This window comes from Ctenocephalides felis, unplaced genomic scaffold (assembly GCF_003426905.1).
Source record: "Ctenocephalides felis isolate EL2017-DRISC unplaced genomic scaffold, ASM342690v1 CF-g0.4_SCAFFOLD_01886, whole genome shotgun sequence".
Taxonomy (NCBI): Eukaryota; Metazoa; Arthropoda; class Insecta; order Siphonaptera; family Pulicidae; genus Ctenocephalides; species Ctenocephalides felis.
The window spans coordinates 92,907,743-92,930,472 of NW_020538040.1; the positions used below are offsets into that span (position 1 = coordinate 92,907,743).

A 22,730-nucleotide genomic window follows, 5' to 3' on the forward strand; every position below is an offset into this window, starting at 1 on the left:
CCATCATGTGGAAGTCCCATATTCCTTGATATCGCTCCTTCAAAGTCCTGATGTCTTGGTGAATACTTATGCCCAGCCCTTCGCTAATATGTCCAACATTTTCCGAAAACCTTTCTAAATAAGAGTGCGGGTGATGAATTCAAATCAATTACATCAAATATATCAGTTTTTAATTCTTCGTGTCTTCTCTTTTAACGTTGGTTTCTGCATCTATTACTTGGTAGGCTGGAGATGTTGAAGTTCTAGGTTGTTCATCATTAGCATGAACAGGTGTAGCTGACCATAAGTAGACCTCAATACCATTGGGGTCGTGGTTTATAACCATTTTTTCTATTGCCTGATATTTCATTGATATTTATCAAATAGAAGAAACAACCGTCGTCGTGATTCTGAAGGTTTTTTAAATGACAGTGGTATTAAAATTTCCTTTTCTTTTTTCTTCTGGATAATAACGTAAACAACCTACGCAATTTTTTCATATAGTATGAAAAACCCATGTTCTATCTTTATTTCGCAATTTAGTTTTGAAGTAATTGAAATACGATGTTGTTACGCAGTTTGAGTTTCCAGTATTTGTCGAAAATGTTGTTTAATATACACAGATGTAACAAAAACTACCCGAATTATGCACACAACGTCTTAGATTCAAAGCCATACCAAAAACTCTTATTTATTCGTTAAACTGCAATGATCATAGCCGAAATGACTAATTGGAGTAATCCCCTAAAACTAAAAAACTGGAGCTGTTACGAAAAAACGGAAGGTATATTTGAAATCAGCGTGCAATTCCAAGTAGATTTAAATGTTCAAGAAAAAAAAATAGAAGTGCCAATTTTGTCGCATGAATCCATCTAATAATTCATTAATTAATCTAATAATTTATTAGATTTATTAGTAATAAACCACGGATAAATACAATTTAAAATAATTTTGATGTAATTTTTGCTCAGAAAGCAATTATATAACCAAATTTTCAAAAAATCGTAGACGGCATGAATTTGTATAACAAACGTGTAAAGTGTAACATACCATGCTTAAATAAACACGTATGATTTCCATTGTATTCCATTTAATTCGAAATATATATATTCGAATCATAACTTAATGTAAAGACTACCTTAAGGTAATTGCCAAGACGTGCGAGGACATCAATCACATTTATCGATACATTAGCAGCTGTAACATGTAACTCATGAAAGATATCCGTAATATTATAGAATTAAATTTCCATTTGCACAAAGATTAAGTAAAACAAACAAAAATGAATGTAAGAAGTAGTCCGTCATTGGGCATACAGAAAATACACAGTCATGCATGGCAAAACAGTATTAAAAATTAAATTATTTTTATTTTTTGTTTATTTTGCAAGTCAATCAAAGGATTCTCAACAAATTGAAGTAAATCTTGGTTCATGTATTAACGAAATCGTAACCAAATTTTATCCAAAAATTGATTATATTACTATTATCAGTGCAATGAATAGAAATGGAGGTGTTATTCGGCACATTATGGAAAGAGCCGAATTCACGGTTATCGTAGAAAAATATCCATCAGCAAACCTTAATAGTGAACTCTTGAAAACGTTTTCATTGCCTCGAATATATCATATGATAATTCTAATAAAGAGAGCATACACTCTTCATGAGGTTTTAAGCAAAATGAGTCAATACAAATATGCATTCGATGGAAAATTTTTAATCGCTATCACTGATATAAATCCTGACGTATTGGCAACTGTACGGGAACTAAAAGATATTTGCTGGCGATTTAGAATAATTAACGTAAATTTCATCACTCACAATTCTAAAAGCGGTATTGATGTATACAGTTACAATCCATTTTTAGGCGAAACAATTTATCCTACTGGCGAATGTAATAGCAGCATGGCATATTTAAAATATAACATGTTTTCATCAAAAACGAAGAACTTTCACGGTCACCCGTTTCTAATAGCATCGCTCAATTACACATTTTTTATGAATTTGAAACCAGTAAATACAAAGAAAAGATACACAATGTCTGGAATGGAGGGAGATATACTTAGTTTAATTTGTGAAAAACTAAATTTAACATGCATAGTAGCTTATACGCAACCGAACGAAACAAGAAATGTCAGATATCAAAATGGATCGTATACGTGGGGTCTAGGAAGTTTAGAAAGACGTGACGTCGACTGCTCAATTGGCTATAATGAATTAATTACATTGGCAATAGATTCATTCGAATTCACCAGATCGCATTACATAGCAGCATTATCCTGGGTAGTGTCTGCGCGGGATCTTGTCAGTTCTTGGGCCAGACTTTACTTATCTATAAGAGGTGAAGTTTGGTTGATCTTGATCATATTCATATCGATAGGCTGCGCGATAATAACTGTTGTGAAATATTTACCTGGACCATACTACGATTTAGTCTTCGGCGAAGGAAACAATTATCCTTTATTCCACTTGTATGCTGCGCTTTTAGGGCATCCTATTCCAATCTGGCCAACTTTTATCACGCGCTACATGGCGCTGGTTTGGATATTAACAACATTCATCTTCAGAATGTCTTATCAAGGTGCATCCGTGAAATTCCTGATAGGAGATACGAAAGAACCGATACCTCATTCTGAAGAAGAAATGGTAGCTCAAGGATATAAGTATGTAATACACGATAGCTATAAGCAAGTTTTTGAAAGCAAAAATCGGCTGATTCAGCCCGCTTATGTAAATAGAAGCATTGATATTTTCAAAATGTTGCTATCATCAAAGCATAAATATGTCAGTTATAGATTTAAAGATATTATTCAATTTTATAACCAGCAGCATTCTCGTGAAGGGTTTTTGGAAACAACAATGGGCGACGTAGAATATTCGTCACTCGTCATGTATTTTGCTCCCGGATCTTTTTTTCGAAAAGAAATTGATCGACAAATCAAGTACATAAGGCAAAGTGGAATGATACAAAAATTAAGAAATGCTTACATCAGACCATATAGTTGGAGTTGCAACAAATATTCGGCTCCTGCCAGGGCTTTACAAAGAAAAGAAGTAAGAGTGGGATTTGAAGTATTGATTTATGGTAATATTGCAGCACTTGCAATATTTATCACGGAACATTTATATAAATATTTTATTCGAAATTAAAACTATTGATAGAGTATGTCAATGTAACAACATTTACTAAATATTGACTGTAAATTAAAGACACAAAAACTATTCTCAAAATATAAATATTCAAAACATGCATGTATTTATTATATCAATAACACATATATATATATATATATATATATTTATAAGGTAACATAAATAATAATTATTCATTTCATAATACTCTAAATGATTTATATATAATTGAAAATATATACATGAACAATTTACGCTAAATAAGGTGGGTGAGCAAAACAGAAAATTAACAGTCATGACAAAACAATCAAGTAATGTCTAACAAATTGATTTTTCATAACAGTTTTTAGAAATCAACCACCCGAACAATTTTACTCTATTCATAAAAACGTATATAAAGTGCTAATTTTTATAACGAAATTATTCTTTTCTCTATAGTTTATACATACGATATTGATCTTATTACAACTAATGTTGTAAAGTATATAATATAACAAATGTTAATTACAATATAATTACAAAAAATCTTAGAAACGGCTGAAAATATAAGACAATATAGAAAATAGAGTCAAACATTATACAATTACACTAAGTATTATATTGATAATTGATTAGATTTATATTTAATATGTAAGTTATATTTTCGTAAAAGATATGAATTCTGCACGAGAAATATATTAGTAATATACATGACTATGTTATAGTTTTAATAAAAATTGATCATGAGTATAATATTTCATTTGTAGCAACTACGATTGTAATACTTGTAGAACTGAGCAATTTATGCTTTCAATTTGCATTTTTCGAATATCACAAAAACTTAAATTTGGTCGATGAAAGAGGAGAAGACATGAGCAATCATTGGAGATAAATGAATACGTATTTTAAAAGCTCACGCTTAACCTTAATGAATTTAAACAAATTTCGTTAAGAATTTGCGAGTAGGCTTTTATAAATATTGAGATTTTATCTGGTCTTTAGAACTAAAATACATTTTTGGTGTTTATCTAAAATAATTATAAACGTAACTAAATTATTAACAGTACGGCAATTATCTTATAGAATACTTTTGAAAATAATCTATCTATATACAATAAACATTAGATGGTAAGTACGTTTGCATTATAAAGAGATAATCAACTTAGGTTCTCGCTAATATCATACTGTTTGCCAGCCAACATATTTAAAAATGCGACATTGGAACCGCTCTGAAATACCTGCGTATATCCAGTAAAAAATCATTTTGAATTAAGATACTAGTTATATATCTAAATCGATAGATATTTCATAACTATGAAAGCAAACTCGCAATCTCGTCGTATATTATTTGCCAAAATGAAAATGCGAAAGTAAGTAATTAAACAGTGCTACAGAGTAGTCGCTTGGTGTCTCACAGCTGGAATCTCTTCTTGCGCTCTGCGACCATCCCGACTAGAGGACAGGGAGGAGAAGCCGATTGCCGCGCAGCAAACGCCACCGACGATAACAGTGCCGGCGAACATCGAGCCGACGATTTGTTCAGCCCTGATCAATTTTACACATTATACTATTAATCATCGATCGATTCGATTAATTGATATTAAGACATTGGTGCTAGGGCCGGGCAAGGCAGGATAGGACAGGGTATTACAAGTTTAGATTATTGCATAGGGTAGAGCGAGGAGCAAAAGTCCAATTTGATTTTGACCAATAATATTGTGAAAACCAAGCCAATTATAAAACATAATAAATAACACATATCAAACAAACAACTATCTGACTAGGTTCAGTAAAAATCCCAGCTAATACATCATTGTACAAATGTGTTTTTGCTATTATTCAAACATTTGTCCTTTTTACCCCGCGGGCGGTGTAAATTGGGACAGCCAAGGGGCAAACGGACGCAATGTCTTATTTTAAATTTTAAGAGATTTTACGAAATAATTAGCTACAGTATTCAACTAACGCAAAATATAAATTTCATGGGCACATTTTTTATAGAGATAACACTGTATATAAACTTGATCTGGTATTTCGTCAGAAATATTCATCTGCAGAGTTGCACTATTAATTTAATTTATTTCTTGTAAAAATGTTTTTATTAACTGAATTTACATTTTTATATACTCTTTTTATTGTTAACGCTTTTACTGGAGTACAGGTTCAGTTGGTCCTTTTTACCCCACCCACATGTAAGCTATTATGTTTGTTATATAAAAACATTAATTGAATTAAACTTGAAATTAACAATACATCTTACAAAACAATTAAATAACTTATAAAGTATATTAAGGTTTCGTGAACTTAACAACAGTGCTCACAATAAATAAAAAAACTAACAACGAAAGACTTTTATTTCAAAATACTTTTGTTATAAATTTTCAAATATTGTTATTAAAAAATTCCTAACTTTACTTGTTTTTGAGATATTGGTCGTAAACCTTTTTACCCGCGGACCTCTAAGCCCGATCAACCCTATTTCAAAACTAATTGTCAAATCGTTTCATGCATTTTTTAACATTTTTAATAGTATTTATTACAACTAATATAATTCAATAAACTAACAATAAGATATGTCTCAGAATTATTTAAAAGGGTAGAGCAGGTAAAAAAGTTCTTCACCATTATCTCAAAAACAAGTACAGACGTTTTCAAACGATACTATTTTAAAGTAGAAGGCAAAAGATGTATAACCAGCCATCACCTTAATTCCTAACGCTATTAGGAGATAAGCAGATAAGATGTTTTGTTACATATAACCCTTTCGACTCGGATGCCGCGGCAAAATTCAAATAAATCTCGGAATTCGCGAGTGGAAGGTATTAGGTTATATTCTAAAGTTTTTTTTCTATAACCTTCTTCTTACAATTAGTAAAATATGTGCATATAAAATGCATATTTCAAACACAAGTTGTTTTCAACTTAATAAATTAATAAATTAAAATTATAAGAGAAATACATTCCAATACGAGATTTATGGTTGTAGTAAAAGTGGATTATTATTTGGTATGGATCACTACAATTAATTTAATGAACCATAAGTAAAGAATTATCCCGCCGCAATAAGAAAGTGAATTCCGATTAATATTTTTTAAATTTTCTTGTTCAACTTGTAGCTATTTTTCCGTAAAATCGGTTTAAAATTATAAATATAACATTGTACCTTTTTGCCTCCTGGTTGTCCCTTTTAAACTCGCTTACGGGACAAAAAGGGACACATGATAAAGTTAAGAAAAAATTCAAAAAGACATATTTGTACAATGATTAATTAACTCGAAATTTGCTTATTTTCATCATAGTTCAATTTGTTTCAAAGGTGTTATGTATTGTGCTGTAGTTTGCTTTACCCTACATATCAAATTGGATTAGTTTAGAATATTTGTGTCACGTAATTTAACTTCGATTCATTCCAGAGCAAAGAATGACATCATTCTTTGCTAATAATTCAAAATAGACCAATGATTAATCAATTATAAAAGCGTTTTAACTAATATTATGTATAGGTGATTAATTAATAATCATAATAATAACAATACTAATTATGAAATATAGATATTATTCATTATAATAGAAATTAGTGAATTATTTGAAGCAGACAAATATACAGTAGACTCTCGCTAATCCGCCACTATTAAAAACCGGAGAATTACTGTATTATAGTGAAAAAGTCAAAATTTTCAACATATAATATTAGAAATAATATTAGAATTTCCAAATTTATCCCAAAATTTAAAAAAAAATCGGTCGCGAGAGTGGCGGATTAGTGGAAGTGTCGGTTTATCGAAGTGTTGCATTAGTGAGAGTCTACTTTGTATATATAATAGACGTAAAGTGGAATGCCAGTCAAGTTAATGAAAAATCAAGATTTTATTCTCTAGGTCATTCTGCTACATAAGAAAATGTTAATAATAATAATAACACTAAATGTTAGACTAACAGTATGAAGGTATAAGGTTATACGTCGATTTATAGCAAACTATCAAAATAAAAGTTAATACTGTATATTACATATATTTGTAAAGTACAATTTGAATCGTTTGTCTCAATGTTACGGGCATGAGATACGAAAAGGTTTTCAAAAGTTGAGCGATAAAATTTAAACATGACTATGCTAAATTTTACCCAAAATTATTTATTTATTATTTGAACAGTTAGTTAGTAAATATTTAGATTAAATCTATACCAGTTCATCATTGAATAATTTTTATCAATCGCAAAGAAAATAACTAGGTATAAATAATATGCATATTATGCATATGCATATATGACCATGGTTAATATTAATAACTTAATTGCATTTTATAATAAATAATAAATGCAATGGTAATAAGCTTGAGCAAGTTTGCAAGTTAATTGACTAACTATGAAATTAACAACTAAAATACGAATATGAATATGTGCCATGCCTTATTTTTTAAGCCATTACTAATTTACTAAAGACACAAAACCATTCACCAAGTGTTTCAATGCATTAATATATGCAGTGCTTCATATCTTTGTGGGTTTATTATCATAACGAAAGCCAACCATTAAAAACTGATACCGAATATGTTAATTGCAATTCAGAGAACATTTCCTAGAGCCCCCGAATCAAACCATACACCATATATGTATATATATATATAACTTAAATTATAATATTGTTCGGATAAGAAGGCTGTGCAACGAGCAAATACCTTTGTACAGTCGGTCAGAGGGCTTATTTTGTGCATTCGCATGCGATCCCTGTGCTTCGTCTGCTTTGTTATTTATTGTTGCTTTCAGAGATGGTTTCATTCTGGACTGACCTTCAATTCTTTGTACATGCTGTTAGTGAAACAACATTGAAAACAATCATATAAGACATATCATTTTATTTATACATAAGTAGTTCGATGAGTTGTGCGCCAGAACTTTAATTAATTAGTTCACGTTTTTCAATAGTTTCTACGTCCGACTTAAATAACCGAATTATACTATATTTATATTGTTATACAAAAAACGTAATTGCAAGTTGTTTTAAAATTTAATTTTTAATATTTTCATACAATTATTCTCTATCATACTATCCGTTTGCTTTTAAAGGGGCGCCCATTAATCACTTGATCGCTTTTCAAGGATTTTTACCTCCTCTTACTTGAGAATACATGGTAATATTTAAAATTATTCCCCTCCCTAACTCAACATCACTTGTATTTTAGTACCTACAGCAGAGCTTTGACGTTTTTTTTTAATTATTTAAGTTGAACTAATCATTTTGACCATGGTTATTAAGAAGCTCCAAAAACTACCTCGCCAAATTAGACGTCTTCATTCAATTTCAAATGTGTATAAAATCTAGATCGGGCGAGAAAACTGATTCCAAATGATTTTATTCGTTAATAGTTTAGTCGCCTACACCAGTCGCGTTTTTTTAAAGCAATTTACACGCATCGACATTGCTTTAGAATATCACTATGTTTTATTTTTTAAGCACTAATAATTATATCTCACAAATAATTCATGCATAAGGCTTCTTGAAGCAACAATGATCATACACAATGATGATAACAGTATAAGTTAACCTAGCAAATCATCAAAATTCAGCATAAATTCATGGTAAATATGTGATGCTCTAATGATATATTAAAAGATTATATTTGTTCATGCAAGCAAACAGCAAAAATTTATTACTTACGCATTTATCAAGTACTGGTGTAGGTTCATCAGATGGTTGCAATAGCTGAATTGGAGTAAACTCACTAGCTTCTGATACTAAATGAGCACGAAGTTGCTTATTCCTTTAAAAAAATAATGTAATCAATATTACAAGCACCAATAAAGAAAATGCATTTGTTTCATCTACCTGGAATCTAATTGCATGATATGTTGTTGTGCTTGGGCAAGTTGTTTATTAGTTGTACAGAGTTTTTCTTCGAGACTAGCACTTTCCACACATTTTGAAGAATATTTTTCAGAAAGTGATATAATTTCTTTTCGTATTTCCTCCAACTCCACTCTGAAAAAAAACAATGAATTTAAAATAATGGCTAGTACAAATACAACAATTATAAAAGATATATTAAACACTAAATGGAATTACTTATCTCTTGATATAATGATATGAAAGACAATGATCATTATAAATTTAATTTATTTCAATAATAATAATCTTATAAACAATTAAATAATTTTTTTTTCAAACATATATGATTTTTTAATGGCAACAAAGTTCAGTAGCATCAAGTAAGATCACCAGTTCTCAAAAATTGAAATAAATTCTTAGCCAACAGATATGATGAGTTAAAATTGATTCAATACTTACTGTTGAACTTTGTGCAACGTTCCCATATCGCCATTGACCCGAATCTGTTTGATGAACTCCTGCTTAAATTTGGTTATTTCGCGTTGGACTTCATTCTGATGAGCTTTACGCATGGCATCCAATGCGGCCAAAGTGGCTTGAGTTTCTTCATTGAGCGCCTGTTCTTTATCAGCGACCAATTGCTCGCATTCGGCACGATGCTTCTCTTCCAATTCAGCAATGATTCGCCTGTGAGAACTCTCCATTGCTACCAGACCCTTCTCGCATAATGCCTAATAAATAAAGGAAAAAAAAAATTCTATATAATTGTATAATATATATATAATAATAATTGCTATATAATAATAAAGCCCTAGGGCAGGTCTGTGAGCTGAGTTAAATTCCAACTCGATTCAGGAAAAAATAATGTCAGAGATAAATATAATTGAAATGGCTAACTATAAAATAAGTTATCATAATAAAATAGCCACATTTTTTTCCGTAAAAAAATAATAATTGTTACAACTGACAAAATTTTTCATATTTTCATTTTGCCATTAACATTTTTCTCAAAAGCTCTTATCTCGTATATCGGGTCACTCGTAAGTCATATGTATATAATAGTTATATTTAAATAGTACTAGTACAAAATTTATATTTATAAAATAATTGAAAATTACTTGACAACTTTTTCTAAAATATTTTATATTGATTTTATTTAAAGAATTTTCTAATATTCACCCTCAATTGCTCTATTTCAGCCTGATATCTCTGCCTCAAATTTTCTTCATTGTCTATATCCCGCTCCAGACCAGCTCCTACGGTTTTATGGTAAGCTGCACGTAGATTTTCTAGTTGCTGAGAGTATTCCGAGTCTAATGTACCTAATCGCCTTTCCAACTTTCTTGCCCGCTCTTTCAATTCTGACTGTATAAGTTCGTATTTTTGCGTTAAAGAATTTCGATCTTGCTCTTGCTGAGAAACGAGAAGTTTCAATTGACTGTGTTCAGATTGCAATTTTGCTTGTTCATCCTCATATTGCTTAGTCAGCGCCATACGAAGAGATTCTAATTCTTCCTTGTGCTGCTTTTGAAGTTGATTCAGTTGTTTCTCATGCTCAAATGTCAGCCTAGAAATATAAATCATATTAATAATATATTGATAATATATTACATAAACAAAATCATATTGATAATATGATTGAATAATTTATGGAATAGAATATTAAAGTTTAAGTAAATGTTATTTATGAATAATAATAATAAAAACTATACCTTTGCACCGTCTCCTGTTTTTGCCTACATTCTTCACAATTCTGCCCCTGCAGACATAAACTAAGGCTTTCTAATCTGGTTTGGAATTCATTGCATTTCTTAAATACACCTTCCCAATCAGTTATAGATTCTAAATCAACATATTCAGTGGGACCCTCTTTATTGTTATTAATTCTTAAGCTGTGTTGCAATTTCATAATAATTTTTTCCAAATCAAGAAAACATTTTGTGACATATTTAAATGATTCATTATCATTTTGTGAAAATGTTATATTTTTACAATACTGTTTCAGTAAACTTAAATCCGCCTGCAGTTCCAAATCAGCTGGATTAATATTTAAATCTTCTGTAAGCATGTTAAACATGTTTTCATATTCTAAAAGTTTGCTTATATTCAATGCGCTGTCTAATGACCTACACTGACTGGGTTTATAATTTTCAGTTAGCAATTTTATTTTTGAATCAATTAATGATTTATGTGCCATTACATCAGCTAATTCCGCAATTAATTTCCGTATTTCTTCAGAATTCTTCATTCTATCAATATTTGAAGGCAATCGACTTTTCTTTTGTTGCAATTCTGTTAACATGACTTGGAAAGAGCCATTTAATTGTTTCATGGCTGAATCCATTTCATGTTCTAAAATGTGCTGTGCGGCATCTGACCAATTTTCAAGCTGTACTTGTTGAGATTTTATAAAACTAACCCTTTGATTAAGGTCTGATGCAACAGAGCTCTGATATGTCTGAGCGCAGCACATCATCACTTGTGAAATCTCATTTTTTATTAACTCTGAGCTAACTATGTCTTTTGCAATTTTCCAAGCGCTGTCAATATGTTGTCCAGGTAGCCTACTATAATATGTTGTTAAATCACTTACTTGGTTTGAAGTTGTTTCAGAAAAATTAGAACCAATCAGAATTCGAGCAATAGCTTCTAATTTTTTATCTTTAAATCTTCGAACTGCTGAATCAATTTCTTTCTGTTGTTTCTTCAATAAATGCAGCTCTGATGACTGAGTTGGAGAACTCACAGGATTACCTGATGTAGACATAATATCATAAACTGTACCTTGCAACAACAATTTTTTGGTTAAAACATTTGCTAATACATCTATGGCAGATACACTCTTTTTAGATTCTCTCATCGGCTTTTCTGATAATTTAGATTTTAATTCAATAATAGCATGACTAGTTTCCACAATTTCAAAATTCAATAACCTATCAGAAAACTTTTGATCAGGTTCACCCTGAATTGCTTCATGAATTTGATTGATATAAACAATTTCATATGCAGTTTTTTCTGCCAAAAGCTCTAACTCTTTGGTTTTATTCCATTGTGACGATGCCTTCAGTCTATTTCTCTTTTGCAATATTTCACTGAGCTTATCCTTCAATTGATTCTCTAACTTGATCAGCATTTTACTAATATGTTCAGAGTTTGTTTTCACTATACAATTATCACAAGATTCTTTTAAAATTCTATTCACATCAGCCAAGCATTTTTCTATGTAACGCATTGCATCTTTTCGATCAGACAATGGTGACACTGAACGTCGTGTTCGAGACGCCTTCAAATTCAGGAGTTGGTCTAAACATTGAGAAACTTTATCTTTAGATGTTATAATAACATTTTCTAAACTTTGCAATCGTTCTACCAAATGCCTTTTTGAATCTGACAAGCTAATACTGTTGGTTTCTGAATTTTCGCTAATCATATTTAAAGAATCAATACTAGATGTTGTGACCATATGTGAAGGCGCTTGAAGGTCTACAGCAGAATTTACTTTACTTTCTAAACATGAGAGCCTAAGCAGAACTTGCATTGGTTCAGAGTTAGTCGCACTATCAAGTGATTTTCTACGCACTCTAGATGAAGCTTTATTTAATAACTGATCTTCGCTGTTTGTTTCATTTTTGGTTTTTAACACTTCAGATGCAGATTTACTCACTAATATTTCAGACACTGTACTACTGCTACTGCTTTCTAGGGCTATTATTTTATTCTCTAATTCACTTAATTTTTCTTCTACTTCTTTACCAATTGCAAACGAATCTCTTCCCTTTAATGACAAAGATCTTCGTTTCTCACGACTTTCTGTCTTTTGTAACTTTTGTTTCAACGTTCTAGTGTATTTCTCTGATGCACTCAATTTTTGTGTTAAATCTTGAACTCTAGCTGCCATAAGATCAATTTGTGATTGATTATTATCTTCAAGCCGTTTTAGATCATTTTTTAATCCAATGTTTGTAATTTCCAAGCCATCATACATTGCATGTGACTCCCTAAGTTCTCTTTTCATTGCTCTAATTTCTAAAACGGCCTTCTCGAAACGACCTCGTAACTCATCATATTCCTCAATTATTCTTTCTTTATTCATTTGAAATAAATCAATTTCTAAATCAATGTTAGTCAAATCACTTAATGAATCCATGCTTCGACCTCGTTCCCTAGATGAGGATAAGCTGCTAGATCTTCCATCCAAATCTCTTAACCTTTTATAAAGAACATCATTTTCTTCTATACCTCTAGCTAATCTTTCATTCAATGTATCAATTTCCATTCTCAACTCTTTTATGATGCTTTGATTTATACTGCATTCCTTGGCAAGAATTTCACACCTCTGAGTAGTTTCTTTCAGATTTTTCTCTGATTCTAAAACACTACTTTCCCAAGCATTTTTATCATACCTATACATTTCCTTTAAGGATCGAATATCTTCATTTTCTTCTAAGCATTTATTTAATTCTCGTTCGGTTTTCTCTAACGTCAATAACAATTCTTGCATTTGTTTTTCTCTCAATATTGATTCATTTTTGAGGCCCTTCAATCTGATAAGTTCATCCTCGGCATCTCTTAAATCACATTGTGCCATAGCTAACTTTTTCTTCAGTTCTTCTAATTCAATATTTGCTGAATGATCTGAAATATATTTACGACCTAAACTTCTATCCTCTAATTTATCTTTAAGTCCTTTTACTTCAAGTTCTAATAGCTTCACGGTATTATGTTCTGTGGGTTTTCCTTCTTCAATAATACCACAAGGAACTATTAAATCTTCTGGTTGAATTGAATCCAAAGTGGATCTTCGAGATGAAGGTGGACTTGATCTAGAGCGTTTATAGGATCTAGTTCTAGAACTTGATCGTGATCGTGCTCGATCCTTTACACGCGAAATTGCAGTACGATTAAGAGGTGGTGAAGGCGGCAAGGGCTCGTTCCAATCTACACTGTCCCTACGGCCACCTGTAATAAATAAATCATTGAAATTAGTGAAATCAGATCTGTTTGGATGACATCAATGTATCAGCTGATAGTATCTAATGAAATAAATAAACAAACCTTCAGATGCTGTTCTGTATTCTTCGTCCGATGAGAACATTATAGATCGCGGAATTAACGGCGTGTGTGGAGTGGGAGTGGAAAATACGTTATCTCTGTCCGCATTGGGAGACATTTGGCTTCCTGGCGATGTTAATGAAGTACTTTGGCTGTTTAATGAACTAAGAGGGCTATTATTATTTGAAGGAATCTTTATTAGTGTTATATTTTGATTATTCGAATTGGTCCCGAGTTCTTTCTCAACTATTTCGCCTATAACAACAGAAGGGTCTGGATCAGAAGACGTTGATAAGTCAGGCAGATTCGCTGCTTTTCGTATCGCGGAAATCCAACTAGCTCTTATTCCAGCAGTAACAGCAGACAAGATTATTCGTCGATTATCCCAACACTGTAATTAAAAATGATTGAATAGTTAGATAAACTGAATTGAAAATTTTGATTTATTCATGATTTATGGAAAAACAAAATAATACTAACAGTCATTTGAAAACCATAATTTCGTGCAACTTGCATCTCGACGACATTAGTAACTCCATTAATATCTATAACACCATCCATAATTCGTCGATCCTCCGCCGTCGGATCACGATAGAACATCAGTGCCGCTCCACGAAGTACAAACCTGTGTAATGCATTAAATAAATAGTTTGCAAAAAAAAAAATGAAATAAATTTTAAAAGTAAATCTTAATTGATACTTACCAATATTTACTCCATTCTTGACCGACAGTTCTGCAGTGTTTCATCAGCCATCCCTTCTTGATGTTCAACAGATCCTCTGAAGGTAATTCGACGCGAAGTTCGGCATTCGGAGAATAACAAGATGATAAATCAAGTCCTCCATCGGGGTCGCCGCGAATCTATTATTAAGAAAAGACAATCGAATCAATGTTATCTCGAAACGCCACAAATATTTTTACAACTGAACAAATAACATAAAAGGCAATAATTACCTGTCTATCATGTCCGTCAGATGTAAGTTCGTCGATATGATCTTTTCGTTTGATTCGATTAAGCGATATGCCATCTCTCTTGGATGTTTTAGATATGATTGATGATATTTTCTTGTCTGTGTTATTCTTGCTAATATCCATATTCTGAATCTCCTGCAATTAATAATTGTAAGTGTTTGTAAAATAACAAATTGCTTAAAAATAATACCTCTGGGCCTTCATCTCTCGTGGGAGTATCTTGGATAATTCTAGCATTGTTTCTCTCATTATTTGCCAATACTTTATTTGATCCTGTTATTCTCCAAGATCTTGGACTTGTTAATGTAGCAACGATATCCTTCAATTTCTCATCTCGTTTCGTTTGTTGCTCAATTTCCTCCAATAGCAAATGATGTGATAAATTTATTCCATCTAAATAAAAAAACAATTGCAATAAAATAATAATACCAAACCGTAACTAATAATAACTCATAATAGTAAACCAAAATACATCTACCATATTTATAACGAAACTGTTACATATTAACTTATCTCTACACAGAAAAGATTAAAATAAATTTCGAATACAGAGTGATTATTAAAGATATGCGGAAATAAAAATATAACAGCAAATTGATGTTTACAATTACACTATCTATATTAGAGTAGAGCGGGGCTCAAAAAGTAAAAAGATTCACCATCATTATCTCTAAAACAAATAAAGTACATGTAAAATTTTTAACGATATTACTTTAAAGTGTGAGGCAAAAGATGTGTTACCACTCATCACCTTCATTCCTACGACATCGCTTTCTTTATAACAAAAGTATTTTTTCTCGTTGGTAGTTTTATCGGTTTTGAGCTCTTTTATTTAGTTTATGATACCTGGATATAATTTAAGTTATATTTGAGTTATTTTTAAGTTATATTCAACCGGTTTTTTACATAATCTCTATAAAAGTTTACATGTGGATGGGGTAAAAAAACAAACTAAACAAACCTCTACCACAAAAAAAGGTATAACAATATGAAAACTGATAAAAAAATTAAATAAATAAAAGATAAATTAAATTAATAGTTATTTCAACTCTGCCGATAAATCTTTTTTGACAAGATATCAGAAGATTATATACAGTGTGATCTTTGTAAAAAAATGAACACACAAAATTTGTACTTTGCATTGGTTGATGTAGGTATTATTTTGTAAAATCCCTTTAAAATTAAAAAGAAGACATTGTATCTGTTTGCTCACTGGCTGCCTTTTTTAACCCCGCCTATGAGGTGAAAAGAAACAGATGGCAAAATTTAGAAAAAATATATAAACATATTTCTATAATTAACAATTAACTGGGAATTTTACTGAACATAGTACGATAGTTGTTTGTTTGATGCGTGTTATGTGCTGTAATGTAGTTCATTTGGTTTGGGCAGTATGATTACTGAAAGTCAAATTAGATCTTTTTGCTCCGCTCCACCCTATATCAGAATAGTTAGGCTAATGCACAGTATCAAATTCGGTATCAAAATAATCAACTCCGACACTCCGTGTATAAAATAAAATATAAAGTCAATTAGAGCAGCAAAAACTGATTAATCCTTATGAAGAAACTAGTACGATTTAATTTAATTAAGTTGACGATAGCTGCAGCAGGATGATCGATTAGACTGATAAGTTTTCAAGTGGCGATTATACCTGTGGTATCCTGTGCGGTCTTCGGTTCGTGGTGTCGCGCCGGAAGTCGTCCGGAGCGCTTCTCCCGACGCGTGCGCGCTTTGTCCTCGCTGTGCATCTTATCTCTGGTGGGAGGTGAAGCCGAAGACATCGGCTGGTCGTTATAAGCTGTTGATACATTGAGAATAATAAGTAAACAAACAATTTACAAAATTAATCGTACAAAATATTATAAGATTGATTCTTATATATAGTGTTCATTTCAGAAATTATTGTTAAGATAATATTTTTTTACCCTTTGATTTGCAGTTTTTAGATACCCTTGAAAACTTATATATTTATATATAAGTTTATATATTAAAAAAAAACAACTTTTATTTAGTAAACCGAACCATATATACTCATATATCATTTGCAGATGCAGTATTTATAATTTACTGTTTAAATTTTGCATATTATAGTGATATTTATTCCCAATGTATATTATGTAATATAATACAGTAGAACCTCGATTATCCGGACCTCGGTTATACGGATTCGCGATTATCCGGACATAATCGCGTCGGAACTTGCATATTCATGTATGTAGTTCGTTTGCAATAGTGACTGTGTTCTGAGGTGCATATATACATTAATACATTCTCTGTTTTGACGTGCATATATACATTTTTAAACATGCCGAAGCGTAAGAGGGTGGTGTTATCCCTTAAAGATAAAATAAATACATACAATCATTAAAAAAGGCAAAACCGGCCGTAAGTTAGTTGATAGGTATGGTGTAGGTACATCCACTATTTAATTCAATATTTAATTTAATATATAAGCGATATTAAAAAGAATGCCGATTCAATTTTGTCGTACACTTGCAAGTTAGATAGTGAAGAGGGTAGTGAAAATCGGAAAATGATGAAGACCGAAAAATGAACTCTTAGAAGAAGCTCTATATTGTTGGTTTTTACAAAAACGATCAAAAGGGCAACCGATATCTGGACCTTTGCTCTGTGAAAAGGCATTACAGTTAAATGAAAAAATAGGCGGCGATGAATCGTTTGTGGCAAGTAGTGGATTGATTTTTGTTGATATCTATGTATGTATTTGTTATTTTTGATAAAAAAACATTATTCTTCATAATTTGGATTATCCGGATTTTCGATTATCCGGAAGCCTATCGACAACAATTAGTCCGGATAATCGAAATTCTACTGTACAAGCAAAAATAAAAAAATATATAACAAAACATCAAGATCGGAATGCATCCTAGTTCTCGCACTTCTGGGTAGTTAACAAGTATAACAATAATTCTAACATTTTTACTTATTGTCCAAATTATGTCAAAGATATCTTACTATTTTCGGTAATAACGATTTCGTGTAAAAGGTAATAATATCCAAACAATAATACGTGCGTCGTAATGAAGTGTAATTAATTATTGTAAATAGAACTTCGCTGCACGATGCTTCGATGCATTAATATTAATGCTTATATAATTCTCGAACGTTTCGACATAACAAAACACGACGCAGTGAATATATCTAGGCGCGACCCGGTGAACAGTGCGTGAGAAAAATCTTGTTGACCTTCGCAATTACCGAGATATCAGTACTTGAGGCCAAGCACTTAATGATACCTCTATAAGTCTTACTTCTTGCATTGAAAAAGATCCCTCGAACGCCCCGACTCCCGACTCTCGACTCCTGCCGCATAATGCAGATTTGCAATACGCCAATAATTACATGTATTTACCAATACTGCTCTTTCAATATCCGTTTTAACTTCCATTGCATACGCTCAGACCCGACAGTCTTTAGAGATACGTAGCAAGCGAGAAAGTTCTCAAACGAATGCAAATATTATTATATTTTTCACATAATTGTGGCGTGATTTCCTCACTTGCAATTGAGGAATAGGAATTACTCTCGACCGATTCTTAAACTTGACATTCATTTGAGTCATGCTTACCAATTCTATTTTAAGTCATCTTATCTAACAATAAGTAGCAGCAAGGATTCAAAATAAAACTTATTTGTTGCACGCGACTTTTGGTACTATAACAGCAAGTATCCATATTAAATCATACACTATTTTCTTGTTTTAGTAAAATAAAGTAGACCGTTTAATTCATTTGCATTTGTCATTCATTATATTTATATATTACAACTGACACAAAAATACTATCAAAATATAAATCCAAAAATCTGTTTTACTTTCATATATGTTTTTAATCAGTTAATCCGATTTAGTAGTTAGATTTGTTCGAAACGTTGCTTATTTTACTAGCAAAGCAGCAGGTTATTTTACGATTATTTAAATTTTAAAATAAAAATATATAAAAAATGCAAAGTGTAATTCTTGTTTCTCGTGCATCTTAAAACTTGTACATTAGATATGATTCGCCGATCATGCATCGGAACCAATCAGGTTTTGATACATGTTACGATTTATTGCGAAAAAGGATGAATATGTAACGACCGCCGCCGTAGCGAAGTAGTAAATCATGGGTTCGCATTGCTTTGGGAATGATGAAAAGAGTAAGTAATGAAAACTCACGTGATCGCGGACTAGACGGCCGGTTGTTGTTGTCCGGGATCTTAGCATGTGCCGATACTATGGTCGGGGCGTGCGGTCCCGCAGGGCTGTTCGTTGCTTTGCAGGGCAGTTGCGATGGCGGCGGTAACGGCTGCCCATTCGTAGACGACGGCGACTGCTCGCCGGTCCACACGCTCGTGCGGGAGGAGCTGATGCTGCCAGGCGCATCCGAGTGACACGAATTGTGACGGGGCCTACTTGCAGCTGGCGCACCACTAGCCGCTACGAATAAAATAATATCAAATATTTTGTCAATCATCCATTTTAATTCATTCGAAATAAATTGTTCATTTTTCAGTAAAACTAATCACATTCTTATTAAAACTGTTCAAATCAGTTATATAAAACGAAACGTATAACCACATTTATCCGTAACGAATAAATTTTGTTACCTCTTGCATTATTTGTCGAACTGGCAGTAGTAGCTGAAGATTGCCCTCCAGGAAATGTAGCATTGCGCTTATGACGGCCCTGAATCAAAATAATAACCAATATCATTATTAAATTTTAACTTTGAAATTTATATATAACTGACAATAAAACTTTCAAACTATTGTTCAAAAGTACTCATGTCTTACTTCGAAATAGTTTTGTAAAACCGATCATTGTAATAATGGAAATAGTTATATGATATTCTATGTTATAAACCAGTGATTCCCAAAGCAGACCTTGCTGGGAACCGGGGGGGGGGGGGGGCAGTGATGGTCATAAGTGACTTAGTAGGGACGATGACCAGCTGTAGGGGACAGTGAAAGCATATAACAAAACAAAAATACAAAAATGGTAACACATTTTTAAATAAAACAAACTAATGTAAGTTAAGTTTTATAAATTTAAAAATGTTTCCAAAATTTGTTAACATGAATTTTATTGTAAATTTTGCGAACAGACGATAAGGGATAATCGATATTTCTTTAATTGAATAATTTTTTTGAACGAAATTTACAGACATATTATATCTTATGACGAATATATATTTGTAAAATTCAATACACAGACTAGCAGTCCTAGAAAATTAGTACACTGATGAAATTATTTTTTTCCGAAATGCTTCATAATTTCTTAAAGTGCGCCTCATCAAAATTGGTTTCATACTCGTTAATACCTCTTTTCATAGATATAATAATATTAATCGCTATTGAAATAAATAAAAATCCGGGGACGTTAGGTAATATTTTTTCTGGAAAGAGTAGGTCAAATAAGTTTGGGAATCACTGTTCTGAATGATCAATTTTTATTATGAATTAAATAATATATACACACAAATATAAATAAATAAATATGTATATATATATATATATTATTATATATAATATTATTATATATTAATCTTATGAAAAGAGATTTTTGTTTCTGAACAAATACAAATAGAGGAAAGGATTAAAGCAAACATAAAACATTACTGTCTAAATCTATAAGCGCTCTGAATTTCTAATCTAACAATATGTACTTATTACTATAAATTATTCATTGTAAGAAGCAAAAATAGTATATTAAAACACGAAATTTAATTTATATGAACACGTTACGTATTTATTATTGATGCTACACATCATCTTGTGTATATGAATATAATTTAGAGTAAGGTGAGCACATAAGTCTGATGAATCGATCTTTGCGCCATGCAATTAAAATAGCTTGATGCAATTACGGGCCCAGCGCGTCTGATAGTGGGAAACTAATTAACGGCTTGTCTACACCCGAAGAAGAGTTTAGAGTATATGATACTCAGCACCAATAATATTCTGTAGAAGATGCTGCCGTTCACGGCGAACGAACGATAGACTGATTAAAATTATAATAAATTTATTTTGCCCAATTTCTAGAAAAAACTGAATAATGGGCAGAGGGCAAAGAGAGATTACGATAGTTCAAGCCAATCCTAAATATATTCGTATTAATTTAAATTATCATCAAGATTTGAATTTAAAAGTTCATTAAATAATTATAATTCACTTTTCCACATGTAGCTATAATATGATTTTACTACTATAATATTTTTATGGTTTTCTAGTGTTCTTTTATTTACAAAAATAAATGATTATTTTGCGATAATAAACATATAAAAAGTCATAATACAATTCATATTGATATTATAAAATGGTCATAATGGACAAGAACTAACTGCTTGGTCAAATGCGACAACATAGACAAATCGGCAAAACAAATATAAAATAACATAAAAATAAATAAATATACAAATATAAATATAACATATAAATATAACATAAAAAATAAAATTCGTTAACGCTAAACTATTTTACCATAGTGCAAATAAGTTTTGCGCTATTAATATATTTAATGAGAGGCGATGCCAACTCAAGAATATTTACACATGCCCTTTGTAATTGCAAAAAGCTGTAAAACTTTCAAAGCACTTTGGCGCGTGTAAACTTGTTTGTTTACTTTGCTCAAGAAGATGAACACGTTTTTAGACATTATGATGAATGTGAAAGAGATCTATGTAATACGTGGTAATTGTTTTTATAATGCACTCCTGTGCATTTGCCTATGAATTGTATATTTAGTTCATTAACATACACTGAATGTTTTGAAGCAAAAAGTAGAATGAAGTTATTTGTGAGAAACTACACCATCGTGCTATTAATCAGAAATACATGAGTACATGCAAATATGCAGCAGTAGTATTGGATTTGAAAGTGCACATTTTATTAAAAGTTAAATTCGAATCATAGTGGACACGATGGCACAATCGGATCTTTCTTTACGTAAATTAATAGTTTATAAATAGAAACATTTATAAAAGTTTTATATGTAGCATAAACTAATCTGCAAACCAAGGTTAAAAATATTTTATATTTATATATGTATTATCGGACCTTTGGTAATATCCACATAGATATTTATTAGCAATTAATCTAGATACAAAATGATGTCCATGCTTCACTTTAAATTAACAATGTACTGTCAGTAATACAATGCTAAATAAAATCTTCAGACCATATCATAATAAAGAAAGAAAAACATATTCTTTGTAATGAAGTCATCCATCTTCAATATTTAAGACAAGAAGATAAAGCTTTCAAGTTTCCTTGGTAGCTGACATTATGTGGGCGAATCTGTTTCGCACTTGCCGAATTAGTTTCACTCGCAAAATGACTCGGAAATTTCCAATCCGTAACTTCTGCGATCTCAGACGAACATGATTCGATTTGCATACAATACAAATTAATAACGCCCGTAATTTTAAATAAAGCATGTGTTTTTTGCGTTCGCCATAATTTGCAATATATAGCACACCACACATTAACATATCGATATTTCAAATTAATAATTAGGTATATTAAAAAGAAAGACAAATAATAAAATTTCCAGTGAACAATTGAATAGTATCAAAACAAAATAAAACAAACTGTATATATATATATATATATATATATATATATAAACAATAAATAAGTTGCATTTTCGCATAGTTACATTAATCACAATTTTTACATGTATAGAGTTCTGTATTCAAATTTATCAAATAAAATGTTCATCTGTTCATCAAACACAACTTAATAATCTAATACATTCTAAATAAATATTAAAATTCTTAGAGCTAATTTA

At 31.2% G+C, this 22,730-nt stretch overlaps 2 protein-coding genes across 3 annotated transcripts in view; one reads left to right on the top strand and one right to left on the bottom strand.

The window, feature by feature from the left end:
• The first annotated feature begins 1,475 nt into the window (after positions 1–1,475).
• LOC113375530 lies at positions 1,476–3,128 on the top strand. The gene has a single exon (XM_026615463.1). The coding sequence runs from the start codon at positions 1,476–1,478 to the stop codon at positions 3,126–3,128; it is 1,653 nt and encodes a 550-aa protein (XP_026471248.1).
• Positions 3,129–4,060: 932 nt separating this feature from the next.
• The window catches only part of LOC113378500 (protein outspread), a 225,527-nt gene continuing 206,857 nt past the window's right edge, over positions 4,061–22,730 (bottom strand). Inside the window, exons 5-19 of one of the 2 annotated variants that reach the window (XM_026619039.1) lie at positions 19,550–19,628; positions 19,119–19,379; positions 16,593–16,739; positions 15,129–15,331; positions 14,921–15,073; positions 14,670–14,827; positions 14,446–14,590; positions 13,969–14,356; positions 10,626–13,872; positions 10,093–10,480; positions 9,373–9,644; positions 8,914–9,066; positions 8,746–8,848; positions 7,766–7,895; positions 4,061–4,634 (exon numbers count right to left, since the gene is read on the bottom strand). In XM_026619039.1, coding sequence (XP_026474824.1) covers positions 4,501–4,634; positions 7,766–7,895; positions 8,746–8,848; positions 8,914–9,066; positions 9,373–9,644; positions 10,093–10,480; positions 10,626–13,872; positions 13,969–14,356; positions 14,446–14,590; positions 14,670–14,827; positions 14,921–15,073; positions 15,129–15,331; positions 16,593–16,739; positions 19,119–19,379; positions 19,550–19,628 — 5,961 coding nt within the window. In that variant the 3' untranslated portion in view covers positions 4,061–4,500. The remainder of the gene's footprint in view (positions 4,635–7,765; positions 7,896–8,745; positions 8,849–8,913; positions 9,067–9,372; positions 9,645–10,092; positions 10,481–10,625; positions 13,873–13,968; positions 14,357–14,445; positions 14,591–14,669; positions 14,828–14,920; positions 15,074–15,128; positions 15,332–16,592; positions 16,740–19,118; positions 19,380–19,549; positions 19,629–22,730) is intronic. The other variant, XM_026619040.1, reaches the window with a different exon arrangement.